The sequence below is a fragment of the Ambystoma mexicanum genome, chromosome 5q (genome assembly GCF_040938575.1).
Source record: "Ambystoma mexicanum isolate Mex_15411 chromosome 5q, UKY_AmexF1_1, whole genome shotgun sequence".
NCBI classification, from domain to species: domain Eukaryota; kingdom Metazoa; phylum Chordata; class Amphibia; order Caudata; family Ambystomatidae; genus Ambystoma; species Ambystoma mexicanum.
The window spans coordinates 280,056,919-280,080,251 of record NC_090933.1 but is presented as its reverse complement, the minus strand read 5'-3'; the positions used below and the strand labels follow the sequence as shown (position 1 = coordinate 280,080,251).

At 46.5% G+C, this 23,333-nt stretch overlaps 1 protein-coding gene across 1 annotated transcript in view; it reads left to right on the top strand.

The window, feature by feature from the left end:
* DOK6 (docking protein 6) overlaps nt 1–23,333 on the top strand; it is a 2,936,428-nt gene that overhangs the window by 2,325,514 nt on the left and 587,581 nt on the right. Inside the window, exon 8 of the mRNA XM_069620782.1 lies at nt 19,498–19,571. Within this exon, the coding sequence (XP_069476883.1) occupies nt 19,498–19,571 (74 nt within the window). The remainder of the gene's footprint in view (nt 1–19,497; nt 19,572–23,333) is intronic.

Below are 23,333 nucleotides of genomic sequence, written 5' to 3'. Positions count from 1 at the left end.
TAGTCGACGTTAGAGAGTGGTATAAAGTGATTTTTCAGAGCAGATTTGACGGCATCATAGGTGACTACCTGCAGGTTCAGGGATTCATATATGCGTATGACATCCAGGCCTGCCGAGTACAAAAGAGTGGCCCTCTTCGCATCGTCATTGGTTATCCCAGTCGCTGTAAAGTACTTATCAAGTTTTTTATCCATAGCAACCATCTTGGGCCCAACTTCGAAGGGGGACCGGACACATCAAACTCCTGCATGGGTAACAACGACCCCTGTTGTGCTTTCACCACCACAGTCGCAGCTTCCGCCTCTCCGTCACTTTCCGCCATGTCTACAGGTCGCACAGGCACCTCCTTATGGCTCAGAGGCCGCAAACCTGACTTGGGTGGGCAGTGCACGTACCTCACGTTACTGTACGGTGGAATTCAGCATGCCATTGCTCCCCTCCAGCTTTGTGTGTCTTCCTTGTTGCCAGCTGTGCTTTCCAGCCACCTTTTGTTCGGCAGCTACGCGATGTTGGCTGTCCTCTGGGTTGTAGAGGGCTGCCAGAGTTCCAAAAATTCTGTGAATGTGGTATGAGCAGCGCACAAGCACCTTTTCAGGCCGCTACTGCTGCATACCAGACGCTAGGGTACCATGGATTTGTTCCCGCCGGTTCCGTGACTCACCACCGTGTAGCGTCGCCAATGTAAAACATGCCGTGTTCATCAAGCGAACGTTGCAATGGTATCCCGCCTCATCGCCAGTTGTTGTATAGCCACCCGTGCCTCGGGTGGCTCACACGCATACATGCACGCACGCACACACTCAGATAGACACGGGACGCGATGCTGCCTGCTACGCGTCCCGGCGGCAACTGCCCGCACGGACGCGGTTTATTAACCTGAGCATGCGCGGGTCCCGAACGAGGCTCGCGCATGCGCTACAACTGACTGGGACGTCACACCAATCTCCTCATTCAACAATTAAAGCTTTAACTATAAGGCTTAAAACTTATTAGGTGTGCTTAGCGAATATTTATGTGAGATGTTCCATTTACTCATTGCAAATCTACCCAATATCAGGTTCGAGCACTGCTCAAACTTTCTTCCTGAGATTCAACGAAGTTTAAGGAGGTTCTACAATTGTTCAGGCTGCCACGAATCTTCAAAAGTCCCCAGGCGAGCCTCATACCACACCGGATTCGTGAGGCAGCTGGAGAGATTTGAGGTACAAAAAGTGAAATGCAGAGCACTTTGCACAGTATGAAGAAAGAGTGGTGCAACAGCTCTTCTGCAGACATCTGTGTGCAATCCATAGTTCACAGGTTTCAATGCGAGCAGCGAGGATTCAGTCTTTGAGCCTTCTGAAGTTGATTAAATATTAAATGATTGCCAGTGAGTTGGGAAATAGCTATTAATACTGCACAAAGAAAATAGTCCAATGGTGGTGTTTTACATTATCTATGGAAACGTCCTATTACACTTTACACTTTGCACTTTGAATGCATCATTCAAGCAATACATAGTATAAATAAGTCCCACAAATGGAAATACTAAGTCTCTACCAGAGTTATTGAGCTACAGATTCAAGCTAATAGTTTGCCACCGGCTATACTCTACAGGCCTGATTCACAGAGCGCTTTCCAATGGGAGGGCGCCATTATAAAATGTTTCTGTGAATCAGGCCCTACCTGTTTAAGGTCATAACCGAAGCCCGGTTATAGGTAGAAACTTCTGATGCCTGACTATAGCAGGCACGTGCTGCAGTCTGTGCTGTGCAAACCTTCTTTAGCGCATGCTGTGGCTCCAGTGCAGTCAAAAAGGATGCCAATGCTCACACATGTACAGTGGGTTTGGCGGGTCACGGGGGACGCACTCTCATCATGTATGCATGCCCTCCCACCCTTGCTTAGTGAGTTAAACTAATGCTCAGTGGGAATGTGATGAAGGGCACTTATACAGAATGAGTTTGTATATATTGGTCCTCCCAACCTAGCAACCCAACCCACCTAGCAGCCTTTGCAGCTGTCCCCAGCTCCACCAGGCTAATGCATGTGCTAAGGAGGCTGTGACCTGGCCCATGGTGTTCTTTACATTATTGCCCTTGCAAAGCACTCATAAAAGGCAATATTATGGCACTGCCATGATTTTACCTTATACTTGACAAAAGCAACAATGTGAGTTTGAAGGCGAATTAGCAAGTAGTTGCTCGTTTTGGGAGTTGTTCTAATTTAGGATCACACTTCAGCTATTCATGTACAGTTTTCGGAAGCCTAATGCAGACTAAATACAGTTCTGTGCATATCATATTTAGTCTACAGAACGCTTTTCAAACTGTACAGTTATTTGCCCTGTTTAGGACAAATGGCCAAACAGAATACGTGTAGGTAGTTAGCCTTGACATTGAATTTATTTCGTTGTCATATGAGAGGAGATATTCATTTATGTGTATTAAAACATTTATTCTGTAGAATATATCTGAACTCCGAACAAAGTTTGAACACATATAAACGAGAAGCCAGAGCAGAACGGAAAGGTGATGGATGAATTATTTTAAATAAATACTGCTGGCATTGCTCTGATCATCCATCCAAAACATCATTTTTCAACCTGCCAGTACAGAAGAGGAAAAACGATAATATAATCAGGCATACTGCCCCTCCAAAAAGGGGAGACCAGACTGAGCTGTGACATCCTTTCTGCATTGGACCGACCCCAAGCGACACCAGAGATTGTTCAAGTCTCTTGGATGGCATCAGTGAGGAGATGCGGGTGGTTCTAGGCACAGCAATTTCCAGACATGCCAACTTAACATCACCATTTAACCAGAATGACAGAGGTCGTGGAACTAATATCTCACCTGCTATGAAACTCCTTTTGAAGACCTCTCTTGAAGTGTGCCACTGATTTCATCACAAGGCTTTCCTCACACAGCTGTTGACCCTCAGAAATGAGCAAACACGGATAATAAATCCTATCATAAGATTAAACATAAATTAGGTTATAATTTTACAGTGAAAAGGCGTCACATTTCCACCTCAGCTGACCACTTGGACTCTGATTATGGATTGGGCAGAATTTTTGGAAAGGTTACCATCAGCGATAATAAACCTTTCCACCAGCGATAATCTCAGGGTCAAATCATCATTTCAGCAGTGCTGCTGTCATAGTGGTAAAGGAAGAGGGTGTACTGAATGTTTGCCAGTGGTATTTCTGTAACTCCTCATGCATTGTATGGAAGTTATTTGTTTGCTTTGTGAAGGTGGAATTGGAATTGGTAAAGTGGTGGGTCATGTGGCTAGAGTACATTTTTTTAAATGGAGAAAAGGGTCAAAGCTGACCCTGTCATTTATCACATAGTGCAGGGGCTAATAAGGTAGTCATCCGAGTAGGCCAATTTTTCATCACCGTCGTGAAAAAAGAACCATGGAAAACCTTTTCCCTTAATTTTACAGTTTTTGTCACAGTTTCTAGGGTAGACATAGAGATGGGGAAAAATGTCATGGCAGATATTGACCTTATAGTATATCAGTTTTTCCCTCTGAGGATATATACTCACCTCAGACTGTAGGGGATGCTAAAAGAGATCATATTTCTGAAATAAGGCCATTTTAGAATTACTCACAAAAAGGACTGGGAGCCCCTCGTCCAAGAACGAACACAGGCAAATAACCTGTTCTATGAAAAAGTGCCCAGCAGGGAGGGTCTGCAATCACGTTTTAGCTCACTGTACCTTTCACAGAGGATAAATATCCATTTGCATATCAGTCTGGTCCCACCCACTTATGCAGTTTAGCAACTAAATGTCTGGCAGATCTCCTCTGAACAAGAGTACCAACAGCAACCCCAGACATGGGCCTCATCAGTGAGATGAAACTGAGCCTGTCTAAGCATAGTGAGCCAGGGGTTCACGTCTAGATCACCGTGGGTAACTCAGGGTGAACCTCCAAGTCCCAAACAATTCACAAAAAGATCTGGGAGCCCCTCTACAGAAGGAACACAGCCAACAATCTATTCTATGGGAAGGTGTCCACTCTGGAGGGTCTAAAGCCAGGTTTTAGCTCACTGTACCATTCGCAGAGGAGAAATTTGCATTTGCATAACAGTTTGGTCCCACCCACTTAGGCAGTCCAGCACTGAAATGTCAGAAAATCTTCTCTGAACAGGAGTACCAACAGCCAACCCAGACTCATGTGTGGGCCTAGTCAAGCCTCATCGGTGAGGTAAAGTTGTGCCTCCCTAAGCATAATGAGCAAGGGGTCCATGTCTGTATTACCCTGGGTAACTAAGGGTGAAGCCCCAAGTTCCTAAACATTAATAAAAAGGTCTCTGAGCCCTTCTATCGAGAATTAACACAGTCAAATAACATGTTCTATTGGATGGTCCAAACTCAATAGGGTCTGCAACCACGTTTTAGCTCCCTGTACCTTTCACAGAGGAGAAATATGCATTTGCATATCAGTCTGGTCCCACCCACTTAGGCAGACCAGCTCTGAAATACTGGGAAAATCTCCTCTGAACAAGAGTATTAACAGCAAACCCAGACACAGGCTTCATCAGTGAGGTGAAGCTGTGCTTGTCTGTCTAACTATAGTGAGCAAGAGGTCCAGCATGGAAATGTTACGCAAATCTCCTCTTAACAAAAGAACCAATAGCAACTCCAAACACATGTTTTGGTCTCGTCGCACCTCATCAGGTGAATCTGTACCTCTCTAAGCACAACGAGCAAGGGGTCCACATCCGGATTACCCTGGGTAACTTAGGGTGAAATCCCAAGTTGCTAAATGTCGGTGCTTGACGTCCCTTGGGACCAGATTGATATGCAAATTGATATTTCTCCTTTGTGAATGGTGCAGTGAGCTAAAATATGGTTGTAGACCATCCTGAGTCGAGGTAATTCCACAGAACAGGTCATTTGAACCATGTTCATTCTCAGTAGAGGGGTCCCATAACCTTGCTTAATGTGTAAAACTTGGGGTCTCACCCTAAGTAACTTAGGGCAATGGACCACATGCTCACTGTGCTCTAGAGAGGAGCATCTTCACCTCAGCGAAGAGTCCCAACAAGGCCAAAACATGTTTCTGGGGTTGCTGATGGGGTGCTTTTGTTTGGAGAAGATTTGCCTAGCATTTCGGTGCTGGACTGCACTTTTTGGGGGACCAGACTGACATGAACATTGATATTTCTCCTCTGTGAAGGGTGCAGTGAGCTAAAACGTGGTCGTAGACCATCCTGGGTGGAGGAAATTCCATAGAACAAGTTATTTGAACCATGTTCGTTCTCAGTGGAGGGGCTCCCACAACCTTGCTTCATTTTGGATGTACCACCACCACTGTAAAGTGGCCATACATGATACCCGCAACCACTTTAAATCTTAGCCTTGCATCCAAATGACATTGGTGAGGAAGTGGAAGGATTGGGGTGAGCCAATCATATCCTCTGTTAACACTTATGAGCTGGCTATGCAAAATGAAACACTGCCTTGAGTGGAAGAAGTCGGTAATAAGGAAGGACAGCAAACATAGCACCCCCAGAATCTAAACAATATAAGGCAACTGCTTGTACCCTAGTACAAATGTATGCTTTCAGACTGAGCTGACATTTTCGTTTGTATGTCAGAAATGGTACCTCCCTTTACATTGCCTAAAATACTTCTACACTTACCTCGTCTACATTCACTTCATCAGACATTGACTTCTTCCCACATTTACGTTTTCTTACCTTTACTTCGTCTTCATCTTCTGTTAGGGAGAATTCTCCAGAATGGCTAATTTCCCTTACCTACTGAGTCCCTCAGCAGCTTTGCTGGATTCCTAGGATAGATATTTTTCACCTGGTAAGAGTCTGAGCCTTTTTTCCCACTCTTACAGGTGTTTTGCTGTGTGTTTAACATTTTTGTGTTCATAGACTGTGGAACTTCACCTACTCCATAGGCATCATCTTTTTACTCTGTGTTACAAAGCACCTCCAGTGCAGTGACACAGGGTTGTCTTTTTCAGACTTCCTACTTTTAAACTCCATTTTCTGGGACTGACTACTGTCTCTCAGAACACGTAAAGTTGCCATTGACTTTATTAGTCTTTTTTTTAAAGCACAGACCCAATACAAACTATCTTACATAGGGTACTGGAAAGGGTTACTAGTTATCCCTTTTTGTCTGTTTCTCATGGAACATTATTTTGTTCCCCTTTCTTTAAGATTTGGCTGGTGGCAGTGGTATCTACACTATTTTTCCTACCACATTCTATGTAAATAGCCGTGAGACTGTTTTAGACTAAGTTAGTAGCCTCGAACTTAAATCTGCTGGATCCCATTTACTTTTATTTGGTTCCAGCTGGGTTTATTCACCATTTCTTTTTATAAAGGTCTTTCTCGTGTTTTACTCTGCACGCCAAACCAGGTTTGGTTCCTTTGTTCACTGTCCTTTGGATGGCTTCTGCACAGAAGCCCTACTTAGGTGCCTGAATGTCTGAGGGGGACAGGATGTGAGGGAGGGGTTTGAGACTCCCTGCACAGGGTCTCCTTGGAGACCCATGTCACACTCTGTATGATTGGCTGTGGTGACTGTCCTGCTGTGTGATTGACAGCCAGCTGTGTGAATGGGGGAAAACTGCATAATAAGCAGGTTTCTGGGGCTTGGAAGGCAGAGTCGCCACTGGATCGAGAGAACCGAAGAGAAGCTGAAAGAAGAGGACCACTACCATGACTGAACCTCCTGGTGAAGTCCTGCTGCCGGTCCGAATCTCCAATCTTCGATGACAGAGAAGATCTGCAAGGAATCTTCTTCCCTTGAGCTGGTGGGACCAACCAGTTCACCAAACACCAAGCAAGACCTCCCTCCCCTGGTTGAATTTGATGTGCACAGCTGCAGTGAACCGGATAGCCAGGAGGACCGGACCCTGTTTGTGTTTTAAGGAGCACACCAATTATTTGTTGCTTTGCTCTGCTGCTGGTTTCTTCCCTGGGCAGTGCAGGACCCTCCAGTCTTCCTACTTTGTGTCAGTCCGACAGTCGCTTCAGGAACCATGAGTCTGCAAGATTTGCCAGGAACGTCTGCCTCAGCTACAGCCTTCTTCTTCATTTAAGGTACTGTTCTAACCCAGTTGTTCGTTCCGTCTGACCGCGGTGAAAGTGTTTGAAATCGTTCGCCAATCCGAGGGCTTGTCCTTCTCTAATGTTTTTTTTCCTAAACAACATTTTATTAAGTTGTACAGATCAATCATACATCAACAACAGCATTGTGATTAACAATCTCAACGTTCAGCAATACATATTCATATGGAAGATTCAGTTATTAGTCGGCATCAGGCAGAACTCCTTTGCCCGCTCCTATATTCGAGCTTGGTGTATGTGTCAGCAGGTATGGGTTAATTGATTCTACTTGAAGGTTATAGGCTGGTAAGTAGAGGGGACTGCTTTGTAGCCATCTAATGAATGGTGGCCTTCTGGTCAGGGCCGGGAATCTGGCAGCATAGTCCATGAAGGGATCCCAGATATTCATAAATTTGATGAGGGAATTATTTCGGATCGCGGTCACCTTTTCCGCCACCACAATGTCCCAGCATTTGGACCACCGCATAGGTATCGAGGGACCCTCCTCATGTTTCCACAGGCGGGCCATGGCGATTTTTGCTGCAAGAAGTAGATGAGTGCACAACTGAGGTATCTGACCCGAGATTGGCAGTGCTCCATCCCCTGTTTCCCCTAGGAGGATGATCCCAAGGGATCGTAAGTCCGGTAATGGCTTTGATGTGTTTGATCACCTCCCTCCAGTATGCTTCCGCTTTTGGACATGCCCACACCATGTGAATTAATGAGCCGGGATTGTTGCAGCCCCTCCAGCAGTGGTCAGAGAGATTTGGATGAGCCCTGTTCATTTGTACAGGGGTTGCATAGTATCTATAACAGAGTTTGTAGCCACCCTCCCAATTGGTAATACATTGTGAGCATTTATGCAACCTGATCCAGATTTTTGCCCATTCTTTCACCTCTATTTCCCGTCCAAGGTCCCTTTCCCATTCAATCATGTACCTTACTTTTTTTGTGGGGTCGGTTCTGTCCAGGAGATGGTATAGTGTAGAAATGTTTCCACATTTCTCTCGAACCGCCCTATTAGTTAACCAGTGCCTCAATTGAGTATAATGAAATCGTTCCCTCTCCCCTATCCCAAATTTCTCTTTGCATCTTTCAAATGAGATGGGTGCGTCCTCCTCTAAGACGTCACTTGTTTTGTGTAGTCCCCCCTCCCTCCAGGGTTGGAAACTATTGGGATTACAGCCTGGTGAAAATTCCGGGTTGTTCCAGATAGGTGACAGCGGGCCCAGTGCGCCCCTAGTGCCCCATTTCGGAGCAGCTGCTTTCCAGCATCGGTCAGTTGTGATTGTAGCGGTCAGAGGGCCTGTGTTTGCTTGCACCTTTCTTTCTGGCAGGTGTGGGAGATCCTCGGGGCTGCCCAGGCACCAGGATTCCTCTATCTGCTTCCATTTTGGGGTGTCCTCTTCCTGTACCCAGGAGAAAGCGTGTGACAGCTGAGCTGCTAGGGTATATCTGGCTATGTCTGGCACCCCCAGCCCTCCCTGATTCTTGTCCCTCATCATTATTCGTTTACCAATGTGTGGTTTTTTCCCCCCCCAGACAAATCCCAGCATTTTCCTTTGCATATCTACGAGTACTGGGGCCGGAATGCGGGTCGGTATTGCTGTGCAGGTATAGAGCCATCTGGGGACAATGTTCATTTTTATGGCTGAAATCCACCCGAACCAGGAGATTTCCCTAGAAGACCAGGTCTTTAAGTCATTTTTGAAAGGTGTAATAAGTTGAGGAAAATTTTCAGCATATAGTCGGGCAGGGTCCTCAGTAATTCGTACCCCTAAGTATTCTATCGCGCCTTTTGCCCATGGAATAGGCAATAGTGGGCGGAGGGCAACTATTTCAAGATCCTGGATATTGACTGTTAGGGCCGATGATTTCTCTAAGTTAATTTTAAACCCTGACAGTGCTCCGAATTCGTCGATTTTTTTCCATAGGGAATTTAGAGATGATGCCAGGTTCGTGGATGTAATTAAGACATCATCCGCATAAAGGGCGATTTTATATTCCCTGCCACCTATTTTGACCCCCTCAATCCTGGCATTCTGCCTAACCCTAGCTGCAAAGGGCTCCATTGATAATGCAAATATCAGAGGTGATAGTGGGCATCCTTGTCGGGTGCCCCTTGATATCTGTATTGCTTCAGATCTCCTGCCATTAACCCGTAACCGTGTTGTGGGAGTTTGATAATTGGCCATAACCCATTTGATAAAATTCGGACCGAACCCAAAGTTTTCCAATACTGCCCGCAGATACCCCCAGTCCATCATATCAAAAGCTTTATGAGCATCTAATAATAGGACTGCCATTCTGTCCCCAGTCCTGTGGGCATGTTCAATAACGTCTATTGTTCTCCGGATATTGTCATGAGTCCCTCTCCCAGGTATAAACCCTGTCTGATCACTGTCAATCAGGTCTGGCAGGACCGCTCCCAGTCTGCCCGCCAACACCTTAGCGAAAATCTTACCGTCATTGTTCATAAACGTGATCAGGTGGTAGGAGCTGGGCAGTTCAGGAGCTCTCCCGGGTTTATGTAGCAAGACAGTGAGCGATTCCGCCATCGACCCGGTGACAGAGCCTGATACAAGGAACGAGTTGAACAATTCCACCAGCTGAGGCACTAGGAGCCTGGCGTAGGTCTTGTAAAAAGCTGCGGATAGGCCATCAGGGCCAGGAGCTGTGGGTTTTAACGCTTTGATGGCTTTGGATATTTCCTCTGCCGACACAGGCATCTCGAGGTGCTCCAGCTGGATCGATCTCTGCTTGGGTATTGGTTTTAAGTACTTAGGTAGATTGTCTAGTGCTGTCGGCGACCCGCTCATGATTTCTGAGTGATATCTCGTTAGTTCCGCAATTTTATCCGCGTCACTGTAGAGAGCTCTGCCATCCGCTCCAGCTATTGTGATGATATTGTTTCTGCTTCGGGTTTGCTTCAATTTTTGCACTAGCACCTGTTCGCTTTATTGCCCTTCATGTAATAAAACTGTTTTGTAAAGGCTAGGGACTTAGCGGCGCAGTGCATTTCTAAGGCTGTTTTGGCTTTTCTAAGCTCTCTCTCGGCTTTTCTGGAGTATTGCCTTTTCAAAACTGTCTCCGGTTGGTTCACCTTCTCCTCGAGCTTGGATGCAGATATGTTGGAGACCCCACGTTGTTCCGCTCCTGCACTAATTAGTGAGCCTCTGACAACCGCCTTCATTGCGTCCCAGATGATATTGATAGCGGTAGTCTCCGTGGTATTTTCCTTGAAGTAATTGACTATTGTGTTCTCGACTTCCATCTTAATACATACATCCATTAGCAGAGCGTCATTCAGTTTCCAGTGTCGTTGTGCAGGGAGCTTTTGTCCCGATATAGCTAGCTTTGCCGTAACTTGAGTGTGATCCGAGATCATACAGTTGTGTATCGTGGTTGCTTCCAAGCATGGGTAAATGACTTCTGAAATTAGAATGAGGTTGATTCTTGAGAAGCCTTTATGAACCTGAGAATAGTGGAAGTAGTCCATTGAGGTTCCGTTGAAGAGCCTCCAGGCATCGACGGTGCCGTTTCCCTTAGTAGCTTGGCCAGAGAGAGTGCTCGTGTGTAGTCAGATTTAGTGGGCGAGAGGGTCTTGTCCATCTGGGGATTCGGCATCGAGTTGGAATCCCCGCCCATGATTAAATGCCCTTCTTGGAATGCTAAAATGGTTGGGATTAGATTTGAGATAAAGTTAGTTTGGTCGGAGTTGGGCCCATAGATTGCAGCAATTGTGATCGGGAGCTCCTCGAAAAGACCCTTGAGCGGAAGATATCTCCCATTTGGAAATCTTTTTATGGTGATTTTTGCTAGGGGGACCCTATCACTTAGGAGTATCGCCACTCCCCTCTTCTTTTGGCCGAGGTAGCAAAGTATTGTGTTTGTCTTCCTGAAGTAGATGAGTTTCCTGAAGGATCGCAATGTCTCCCTCTAATTGCCCAAGCCTGTGTTCTACGGATTTTCGCTTCCGTGGCGAGTTCAGACCTTGCACATTCCATGATAAAAGTGTTATTGAGCTTGTATCAGCCATGTATTGCTGTTCCCTTCTTATTCGAAATTGAGTTCATATCTGCTTGCTGATAGTGGTGTTCCATTTCTGAGGCTGGTTCGATACCTTTGTGGTGCTTTGTTGCTGTTTTCGTTGATCTGTTGTGATGTGATTTAGAGTTCTGGGCCGGGCCACAAGGGCAACCTGACCCTGAGTATTTGTATGATTTTCGGGAGTTCCTCCTCTCTCTCCCACCCTCCTTTGTACAAACATGTAGGAAAAACAACGTCCTACTGCCACTGGGGAACTGGTGGCATCGATGCGCGCATCTTGGCCAACTGGGTCACCGAATGAACCGATAAACTAGAGAGAACGCCATGCATCACATTTGGTGATATGTCGGTTTCTGTCTCAGGGTATACATACTCTTCAACGTGATCCCCCCTTCTTCTGTTGGACCCGTAGATCCTTCCATCTTGTTTAGCTTTGAATGGCTTGTTCCACTGTAAAGGTAACCCGCTCCACCTATGATATGATATGATATGGCATTTGTACACGCCTATACACAAGTGTTTCAAGGCGCGACGAGGCGGGGGGGACAATGGGAGACAGACAACGATCCTACTAGGCCAGGTGTCATTCAGATCGCGCAAGTGCAAGGGTAGAGGGGAGGGGAAAAGTGCAAAGGGGAGGTGGAAAGGGGATAGTGCAGTACAGGGTTAAGAGCATACAGGAAAAATAACAAGGGCCAGCTAGTGGCAAGTGCGAGATAAGTGCAGAAAAGTGCTGGGAAGGGGGGCTGTAGGGATACAGACACAGTCCCGCGGTGCAGGGGGTTGCCAGGGAGGCAGTGCAGGGGAGAGTGGCTGGGCCAAGGACCGAGAGCGGTGAGTGGCCCAGTTGCAGATTCAGTGCAGTTTCAGTAAGTTTAGCAGGGGAGAGGGGGAGATAAGGAGGAGGCAAAGAGGAAGATTTTGAGGTGCTTCACAACCGGAGATGGTTCTCCTCGAGTTTCAGGGAGGCAGGAAGGCTGTTCCAGAGGGAAGCCCCTGCAGCGGAGAGAGATATGCCCCAAACTCGTTGTTTGGAGAAGCGGCTGACCCTGAGGGAGTTGGAGGCGGATGAGCGAAGAGCTTGAGAAGGAAGATATTTAGGAAGAGAGAGTTGAAGGTATTTTGGCCCAAGTCCCCAGAAGGCCTTGTGGACAATGCAGAGGGTATACCTACTTAGGTGGATATACATATCTGGATCATTCAGGGGTGGTGGATTTCTCGGGAGGGTCCCGGGGTCTGCGTCGTCGGGTGGGTTTCGACCATTCACCATCGGAGGGTTTCTTGTGCTGGGATTGAGCTGTTTCCTCGGAGTCCGACCCGCCTCCTGATTCTCCGTGTCCCCTCCCAGTTAAACCTAACTGAAGTATGAAACCCCCAATGATCTTTTAAATAACTTTTCCTTCGACCAACTTTGTTACGAACTCTTGGCAAAGACTTAACCACGAACTACTCTGAACTGTGTGATCCTCTGCAAAGACTCTGAACCCTTAATATTGGCCCAGGTCTATTGATTTGAATCCTCATTGTAGTAAGCCTTGATTGCCCTGCCTACTTACTTGTTCGTGCTGCTGAATTTTGTATAACCTTGTCTTTCCCTGCCTTCTAAATTGCTGGAGTGCCATTTTGCTCACACTTCATTTTGAGCGTAACTTGTCCAGAATCGATTGGGTGTGATGTAGTATATTAAGAGTGTGATTTTTCTGCTGATTTATTTAGTGAATTGTTTTACAAATGAATGTTTAAATAAATGCATATTCTTTTACTCAGAAACCTTGAGTCAGTGTTTGTTTGAACCATAGTAATTACTGTCCTTTGTGTAACTATTGATACTGCTCACTTTACACTTGAAATTAGTCTGGCTGCTCAGCCATCGCTACCACTTTACTGTGTAGTACAGGCTTGTACCAAAGGTGAATTTGTACTGTCACTTGTAGTCTTAATTGTGTGTGGTGTTCCCAAAGGGTAATGCATGTGATTCTGCCTAATATCTTCACATTGTCACGGTGGCATTGGATAGGGTAAGGTTAACAGTAAGTTTAGGGTGGTTAGGGTCAAGGAGGTGTTAGGGGGAAGAATATGGATTAGAAAAAAGGGGTACAGGGGTCTCCCCCTTTAGCGACAAAGTGAATGTTAAAAGAAATTAAATACAGAAGAGGTCAAGGTTTGAAGAGGTAAAAAGTGACAAAATGCATCTATGATATGATAAGATATGGCATTCATAACGTGCCTATACACAAGTGTTTCAAGGAGCCACGAGGCAAGGAGGGGGAACAGAGGGAGGACAGACATAACGATCTTACTAGGCCAGGTGACATTGAGATCATGCAAGTGCAGGTGAGGGGGCGGGGAGGGAAAACGTGCGGAGGGAAGGGGGAGCGGGCAGTGCAATACATAGGATAACAGTCAAATAAAGAAAGAAAGACAATAAATACAAGTGCGACCAGCTGGTGGCAAGTGCAAGGGTAGTGCAGACATCAGGTGTCAAGTGCTGGTAGGGGGCTGTAGGGATACAGAAAAAGTCACAGAGTGCAAGGGATGCAGGTGGGCAGTGCAGGCATGCAACTGGAAAGGGGGGACCTGGGCCCTAGGTCAGAGGGAAGCCAGGTAGCCAGTGCAGTTTCAGATTCAGCCAGGAGATCAGCAGGGGAGAGGAGGAGAGAAAGCTGAGACAAAGAGGAAGGTCTTGAGGAGCTTTCGAAACCGGAGCTGGTTCTCCTCAAGTTTCAGTGAGGCAGGGAGGCTGTTCCAGAGGGAGGCCCCAGCAGAAGAAAGAGATCTACCACTACCTTGTTCCTTGGAGAAATGACTGACCCTAACGGGTGTTGGAGGTGGATGAGCGAAGAGCTCGAGAAGGAAGATATTTAGGAAGAGAGAGTTGAAGGTATTCAGGCCCCAGGTCTGGGTCAGCCTTGTGGACACAGCAGAGGGTTTTGAACATAATCCTCGCTGCCACTGGGAGCCAGTGCAGAGATTTCAGTTCTGGAGGGATACGATCCCTGGGATTGAGGCCAAGGACAAGTCTTACAGTCCTGTTTTGGATGAGTTGCAGAGGGCGGAGAGTAGAGGCAGGCAGATTTAGAAAGAGTCTGTTGCCTGCAGTCCAGCCTACAGAGAACCAGAGCTATGGAGACAGTGAGCCTCTGGGGGAAGGAGAGGAAGGGTAGAATACCTCTGAGGAGGTGCAGCTGGTGGTGTGATTTCTTAGAGACATCAGAGATGTGAGGGGAGAAAGAAAGTGTGGAGTCAAAGATGACCCCAAGGGTTTTAGCCTCACAGGTGGGGGCAGGAAGAGGGCTAAGAGAGGCCGGCCAGAGAGTGTTAGGGAGAATTCTCTTATAAGGCTAATTTCCCAAACCTAGTGAGTCCCGCAGCAGCTTTGCTGAATTTTTGGGGTTTGTTTTTTTCTCCTGCTAAGAGTGAGACTCTTTTCCTACCACTCTTGGGCATGATTTGAGGTATGTCTTGGACTTTTTGTGTGCTTATGGGCTATGGCGTCTTTTACTCCATAGGGTATCATCTGTTTGAGTGTATGTGTTACACAGCACCCTCAGTGCAGTAACACAGGGGTGTCATAGTGACCTCCAAACATAGACTCCATACCCTGGGACTGACTACTGTCTTCCAGGGCATGTAAAGTCACCATTGGCTTTACTAGTCCAAAATTGTGAACAGAACCAGTACAAACCATCATATTGTGGAAGTACTGGAAGGGGTTAATTAGATTGCCCCTGGGTCTGTTTCCAAGGGGGCACTGTCCAGTCCCCCCTTGTCGAGCTTCTGGCTGGTGGCAGTGGTTACCAAGCAAAATATTCCACCGGAATATTTCCTATGGGCTTTTCCCATTGATTTTAAGCGCACCACTTTTTGGTGCAATGTTAAAGATACCGACGGTTTATTTATTTAATATAAAACCACTGGTTGGGTCTTTTTGCCCGAAATGTTTTCTAAAATGGCGTTTGTGTCCGTCTCTGTAACTCCAACCAAGGTCGGGCCCTTTGTTCCACTTTTTGGCAGGCTTCTCCACAGAAGCCCTCCAACTGGTGCCACTCTGTCTGGGTTCCACAGGATGTGTGGGTGGGGGAATTGGCACCCTGGACTGCGTCGCCTTAGCAACTCAAGTCTCACTCTGTTCTGATTGGCCCAGTGGTGAGCTCACCACTTAGCATGTATGAGTGACAGCTAGGCTGTTGAATGGGGGTTTTTCTGCATAAAAGCGGGGCTTTTTGGGCCTGGAACTTCAGAAGTCACCACAGGACCTAAGAAATCCAAAGAGGGGAGAAACTGTGCCATCTGCAATCTGCAATCACGACACCACCGGTGAAGCCCTGCTGCAACAACCTCACCACTTTTCCGACGACAAGAGAAGATCTTCTGCTGAAAGAGTCTTCTTCCTCTGAGCTGGTGGGATCAACCAGTTCGCCATTTCGCCTTCCAGGACATCTCTTGGTTGAATCGCCCGTGCCAAGCAACCCGGTGCCCGGATAGCCAAGCTTCACCACTGTGACCGCGAATAACAGGAACGCACCTTTTAACCGACGAACTCCGCGACTGGTTTCTTCCCTGGACAGTGCCACGACTCCAAGCTTCCTCCTCGACGAGATCCTCTCTTCCCCTGGTCGAAACCACAAACTGCACCCGCTGCCAGGAACAACTGCCACCGCTGAAGCTTCCTCAACTTTAAAGGTACTGTGTTCCACCTGGCCTCCCTTCTAACTTTACCTTCTGAATCGACCCAACCTCTTTTGAACATTTTTACAAAGACTTGAATGCATTTCTAAACTGTGTGATCTTGGGCACATTTCACCTTGCTCCATTTAAAGTGGACCTGGCCTATGAACTCTAGCTCTACAGTAGACTCTGCCTTCATTAACTTGTTTTGGTCTTATAAAAGTATTGGGAACTGTTTTATTTTTATGACCTGACTTTTTCTCTCCCTTTTTACTTAATTGTTGGAGTGCCATCTAAGTTACGCGCTCACATCTGTTTGTACAAATAGTGGTGTTTTGGCTTAGACTTGTCTAATAATTCTTAAGGGAGGTGTGTATACCTTTCTGATTGTGTTGGAACTTGTTTTGATTTATAGTGCTAGTGTATTTCTTAAGTGTGTGTTAAATAAATCATTATATACTTTTGATAACAAGCTCTGGTCAGTGTTTGCTTGCTCTACTGTGTTTTTAGCCCTATTGTGTATCCTCTGTATACTGCCTTACTCTTCTTGAGAGAGATCTGACTGCTCAGCCACAGCTACCAGGTAAATCTGGGTGGTGCGGACTGCTACCAATTGGGTTTACTGCTTACTCCTGTGGTCTTAATCTTTTTGCAGTGTTCCCTAAGAGAACTGCACAGTATTCTGCCTAACAGAGACTGACAGGAAAGGAGGGAGCAGGTGTGCCGATGAGGAGAATCTCAGTCTTACTGGCATTAAGGCAGAGATCCTTGGTGGCACACCACTCCTGGGTAGCAGACAGACAGTAAGAGAAGAGAGAAGGGGAGGAGGTGGCAGAGGGAGCCTGAAAATGAGTTGAGTGTCATCTGCATAGCACTGAAAGTTGGGGCAGAGAGCAGCAATGCGGTGGTCAAGAAGTGGCAGGTATCGATTGAACAGCCAGGGAGAGAGGTTAGACTCCTGAGGAACACCACAGGTAGAGATAGAGATAGAGGAGAGGAAGGACCCAAGGGGGAGAAGAGAGAGAGGAGAGGATGTCCTGAGTTTTACAGATGAAATGAGAAGCCAGGGCCGTGGAGAGGACCTGGAAGGGGACAGGAGATGTAGAGACTGCAGCAGGATTGGCCAGCTCTTTGCAGATTTTAAAGAGCTAGGCCTAGTTGTTAGATGCCCCAGAACCGCAGGCTTGGATGTGGCTCTCTTCTTGGTACAGACAGAGAGCCGGTATTGCCTTTGGAGAATGCAGCAGGGGGTTTGTCAGAGGATGTACCAGAAGCACACCATTTCCTCTCGCCCACCCTGCACTTGCGTTTAAGGGTGACAAGGTCTGAGTCGTACCAAGAGTTGCAGTTGGCTTTGGGCTTCAAGCGGATCCTCATGACAGGGGCAAGACCATCAAGAGTATCAGATATAGCAGAGTGGAGCATGGAAAGGGCTGTGTAAGGGTGTGAGTCAGCCAAGGGGGGTGGAGGGGTAAGTGAGAGGAGAAAGTGGCGGCAAAAGCCTCAACTGACACACGCTTCATAGGTCGGATAACCAAGAAGGTAAGTGGCAGTGCTGGAGTTGGCTTGGCCTGAGGGGTAGAGAGGGTGAGCTGGAAGGAAAGGACAAAGTGATCGCTCCAGGAGAGAGGAGTGGTGAGAGGGATCGAAAGGGGAAGGTATGAGGAGATCAGAACATCCAGAGTGTGCCCTGCATTGTGAGTCAGGCCAGAGGGGAGAATAGAGAGTGAGAGAGAGTCGCAGAGGTCGCGAAAGAGTCCAGAGGAAGGACAGGAAGCATCAAGGTGGATGTTGAAGTCTCCAAGAAGGAGAAGTTCAGTGGTTAAGACCGGAGGGAAGAGGAGAGGTCCGCCCACTCAGAGAGGAAGGAGGAGATCTGACCAGGTGGCCGATAGATGGTGGACACAGTGTGGGAATGGCCGAGAGAGAGAGAGCCTGCAGATAAGACATTCGAAAGATGAGCAGGCCTGCATAGGAATGACAGAGGCAGGAATCCACTCAGGGAAGATCAGTACTACACCCCCTCCAGAATGGTTGGATCTGTGCGCGATAGGATCTTGTAGCCATCAGAGAGGAGAGTGTCAAAGCTTGTGACAGAGCTGGCTGTAAACCATGTCTCAGTGAGACCGGGGACATCAAGGTCAAGTTCATCCAGGAGGTGGCAGATGTCACAGGAGTGTTTGACAGCTGAACAAGAGTTTAGAGTGGCAACATGCAGAAGGTTGCCATCCTTGCAAGACTTCCGGGGAGGGGTACAAATCAGAGGTACGCCCTGTGAAGTTGTAGAAGAAGCCCAAGGGGGGGCAGAAGAGGAAGGAGGAGAGGAGGGCAAGGTAGCCAAGGAGGAATCAGCAGGGGGAGGCAAGGAAGCCGTGGAGGGGAGGGAGGGGACAGCAGGAGAAGAAAGGAAATTGATGCGGCATGGGAAGCATCCATCAAAGAGGAGAAGGTGGATTGAGGGCCTTGGAGCAAAACTGCAGCATTCAAGTTAACATGGTAAAAAATGGTGCCTCCCAGTGTGAGCCACCATTAATGGGAGAAAAAGAGAAAGGAGAGTGCACAGAGACCATATTTAGGGTCCATAGGTCTGGTGAGGGAACAACAAAGAGGATGTCAGTGAGGGTTTGACTGGAGGAGGCACTGGTATAGGTATCAGCGATAGGGGGGCCTGGGTTGGAGACCAGGATGTCCTTTTTAAACGTCTTCCTACCAGATTTAGTGAGGAGGGAAGGATAGTTGATGGAGAAGCAGAAGAATTAACAACATACATTCGTCAGAACTGGGATTTTCCCATTAATATAAATCCTTTAAAAATTACCAAAGTTTCATTTTTTACAACTATTGCTGTTTCTTCTCTATGGCGGTTCTACCCCTCAGCCTCCTTTTGCTGCTTTCCCTTACCCCCTTCTTTCCAATCCCTTCTCCCTTATTTACCAACTTACTTTCCCATTTTTCCCATCCTTCCTTTTCTTTCCAAAACAACCACATGGACATTCATATTAATGGGGTCGAAAAATGAGGGTTCTCATTCCTTTTTCGAAATTGTGTCGGCATGGCCACATACTCTTATCATAACTTGTTAGTTGCATTCTTTAATGTGCTGTTTAATGTCAATTCAGAATCGATTTTCCTGAAGAGCTAGGGTTAGGCTGTCATCTTGGGTCAGAATTGAACAATTGGAATGGTCCGAGAAAAGGATGACTTCAAGGATGGAGCTTTTGGCAGGCTCCGGAAGCTCAGGAGCACCACGGCACTGTCTCATGCTTTGGATATCTGTGAGAGACGGGACTTGGAGATGTAACTCCTTAACATCAGGAAAACTACGGTTCGAGACGCCCAATCAATTCACCAAACCTCTGTGTAGCTCCAAATATATGGTACCCAGAAGAGAGCTTTACCGCACCTTGAAGAGCCCCAGTCAGGCTTTGCAGGGCTCTGAAGATGACTTGGATAGAGCCACAGTCATCTGCTCCCAAATAGGATTGCAAACCTTAACCAGCCAGTAATTAGTGGGTAGAAAAATCTCATGGCTCTCTGCAGCGCATGAAATCAAATATGCAAGACCAATTTCATTCTCCATTGCAAATTTGGATTTCTTATTGAATGTGCTCACACTTGTAAAACAAAAAAATGAAATCCCTCAATGCTGGAACTTGTATGTATGTTTAATCCATGCTCTCCTGATTTCCATACTTGTGTGTGTGTTCCCTTAGGATGCCTGATGGGAGATTCTTCGGATTTTCTGGTTTCTTGGTCCCGGACTGATGACATCAAGCCTGGGATGCAGGTATGGATCCGTTTTTTCTACAGTTCATTCAGACCATATTGAAGGCTGCACAAAACACCTAAAGTGTGCAAGCTCCAATGTGTAACATGAAACCATAGACTGTGACCAGGAAGAGTGCTCAACCCTTTCATTACCCTTGGGACTTGTACACACATCCTAGCTTATGCAGGAATGCAGTGAAGCCCCGGCAGGGAAAGGGTTACATCTAGATCCCTGTGCTGCCACCATTTGGGAATGAGGGACTGTGCTCTTAAAAGTACAATTTCCCCATGAATATAAGCCTGACAATCTGCCAGAGAAAGAAGGTGACATGGACACTGTGCCCTCCGTTTTACCTGCTGGCAACAAAATACAGTATCAACCGAATTGTACGCGGAGGCCTGCTATTCATATTCTCTCTCTCTCGTCTTTCTCTCTCTTCCCCCGCCCCTCCCCCATGCCTACTCACCTCATCCTGTCCTCGGCGTAAGGGTTTGCCTGAGGGCCCCCATAAAGCTATACATTAGTATAAAATCTGATTTCCACGATGCACCTTTGGCCTCCTGCATTGCTAATCAGCACGTGCTCCACCGTGGCGCCGATGGGAAAATAGCCCTGGTCAATAGGGCACCGAAGACATTCGCGATACGCGGAAATACGAGGAGCCCTCACGGCCCTGCTCACAACACGTCTCCTTCAGCGGTGGCCCCCCCCCCCCACCTCTGGAGCATTTCCGCCTCATGGTTTCTCAAGGACACGGCGCCGCGCAGGAGACAGCAATTTCAAGTTTCAGCGAGTGGAGGACATGCTTCTGGATGTGTCTCTCTTCACAGGTGCATTGTTTCTCATCTATCAGCGCCGCTATCGTAATGAGAGTTAAAGGACCATTTATTTTCTTGGTCCCTCTCAGGCCTTTAACGGAAGTCGGCTATCTCAGCAGTGACGTTCATTGGTTTAGAGGAGATACCGGCACTTCTGCTGTCCCCTCTGTCTAGTCGCTGACCAGGGGCTTTTTTTTGTCTCTTCTTCATATCGCTAAAGTTTTCAAGGCCTTTTCTCGAAAGCACGAACTCCCCCGCGCAGCTGTATTCATGAGCCATTGCCATAATACCGACAATGACTGAAAGCACGATTTGCCATGAGGATGCTTTTTGATACATGTCGGTGAAATAGAATGACGCAGTCCCTACTTTCCCAACGTAGGCTTTTCAATACGGATGACTTGGTAGATAGCCACACAGTCTAACTTGCTACTTGTCCTAATTGCATCCGTCGAGAGTGGAAAGGCGTTTTATGTGATGCTACAAACCCAATGGGCAGAGACGTCTTTATGGGAGGGCAAAAGGGGCACTTACCCCGGGACACACGACCTGGAGTGTGCCCCAAGAAGGAGCCTTATTTTTTTTAAAAATCAGTTTCCCTAGGTAAACAAAATTAATATCACACATCAGGATTTTCTATGGTGTGCTGCTAAGGCTAAACATATTTTCTGTCTGTTGTTGACACGTACATTTTGTTCTGATCTGTAATGCTCTGTTCACTGAGGTATACATAGTTTGTGTGGCACAACACCTATAACATGCACACCAGAGATATGCGTTCATATGCAAGATTACAATACCAAATTCCAGCAAGGCCGACTCAGCGTTTCAAATGCATGAAGTGGTTAAGCCTGCATATACATATATATATGTACTTTATAGCACTGCAGGTGTTATCATCACCAATGTACCTGCACCAGAAAGTGGTTGCTATAGAAACGAACATTGCATCAGTATGGTGAAGGTCTATAAATTGGTTTGTTTAGACGGGGAGTTGTAAAACCTATGCAGGCACCTCCAATGATGACAATAAGGTGTTAAGAGGTTTTTATGTATCCAAATTCCAGACTGTGGAACCAAACGTTCATGCTTGCATCCTGGCATTGCCAGCAGATGATACAGTGATCCTGACAAATCTTATATCACTGACAGTACTGTACTGCCTTCTACGAAAAAAGGTTTGCTTCTCACATACTGGTGGTATTGTTTGGCCAATTACCTGATCTTTCCTATCATGCAGGCCATTTGAGTGGAAGGAGTTCTAGACAGAAGAGAGCAGACCAGATATTGCAGGCTTCTTGTAAGCATATTTTAAGTTCTGCTTATTTGACAACAAAAGAATTTGCTTTTTGTACAATCAAAAGGCTTTTCTGCACATTTTTAAATACCATTGCCTAAGCCTGTTAACTGCTGAACACATATTCATGCATTAGTAATGGCCGAACCCCAAACCCTCTCCCATAATGATAGGCTCACAACTTGTATCAAGTGTTGGCAATAAAAGGCCGTAGGATTTTATTGTACAGATATGGGTTATGGCAATAACAATATCACATATCATGATGGTATCATACTTTTGGGCACCGGGTCCTGAGGTTACCCCCTCGGACCCGTGCCACCTTCTTGTGTCCCACGACTTGTTGTGGGCACCGTACAGTGCCTTGTACTTCTTTTTGTTCTTCTCCCCTTTTTGTAGGGTGGGCGGGTTCTGTGGTAAAGAAGCAAGAAGATTTGGAAGACACTGAGTAAACAGTGAACCTCCTGTTTGCTTGGGTCCCCGTTCAGGGTCCACAAACAGATTGTGTTTACTCTGAGCATGCTGCTCTCATTTATAGGACCCAGGGAGGCCCTGGGTCTTTGTTGTGTATGTGGTGGGGGCTGCTGTTGTCGCCGACTGTCTGACCCCCTGGTGGGGGAAGATCTTTTGAAACTGGGCCCTGCCTGATGGTTGTTTTCCTTATGGCGCTTAGCACCTTGCTGTTTGGAGGAAGGGTGAGATGACTGTTTGCATCTTACCCTTCCGTGGCTTTTGTGCTGCCGAGACTGCGTGTTTCCGTAGCTGGGGGGAGGAGAGGAGCAGGCACGGGGAGTTACCCTGCCTCGCTTGTGGGATGCCCATGCAGCATTGCCCAGTTTGGGGTGTATTCAAAGCTTTAAAATACAAAAGAGAAACTGATCTGCAATCCTTTAAGATCACAACCATTAGTATGTTGGTATTTATATACTTTCCTTGAGGATGGAGACAACAAAGCTAGAATGATTCAATTTTGCATAATATTTTTCTATAACATTTTGTTTTAAAAAAAATCTTTTTATTGTGTTACCTGATTTTCATATTTTCCAAGTCAGTTCTGTAAAATGGGATTATTTTAGTTCTGGGTAAAAACTTGAAAAGAAATTGGTAAAGAGTAGAACTTGCAGAGTGGGTACGAACCCAGCTTCACCTCTTAATCAATGTGTGATTCTGGGTATCTCATTTAATCTTGTATTTCCTCACCTGTCAAAATTGCAAGTCCCTAAACCTTTCAAAATTGCCAACCCTTCAGAATTATTTCGTTCTTAGGGTATGATCTTTAAAAAAGACTCACTGATGGTTTCACTGGCTATATATAGCGTTGCTTCCTCTATAATGATAGTAAGCATTGATATTACACACCACAGCCACCTGTTTCTTTGCTCTCGAATGACAACATTGCTTGAAAACCATGTCCCACTTCTAATCTCAATCTCTCTGGATACAGACGCCTTCCTGGTATATTCAAATTGTAATCTTCTCTCCATGCTATGGTATGTGCAGTTTTATCCTTGCTTCCCATTGGTCACCCAAATCCATAATTGAGTACTTATGCTGTCTCCGAGGCAGCTAATTTGAGTCTTTTGACTATTCTGGATTATGTGCACCTTTGTCATAAAATATGTGTCATGCAATTACACAATGTCAATTATAGCTTCCACGTGGCTG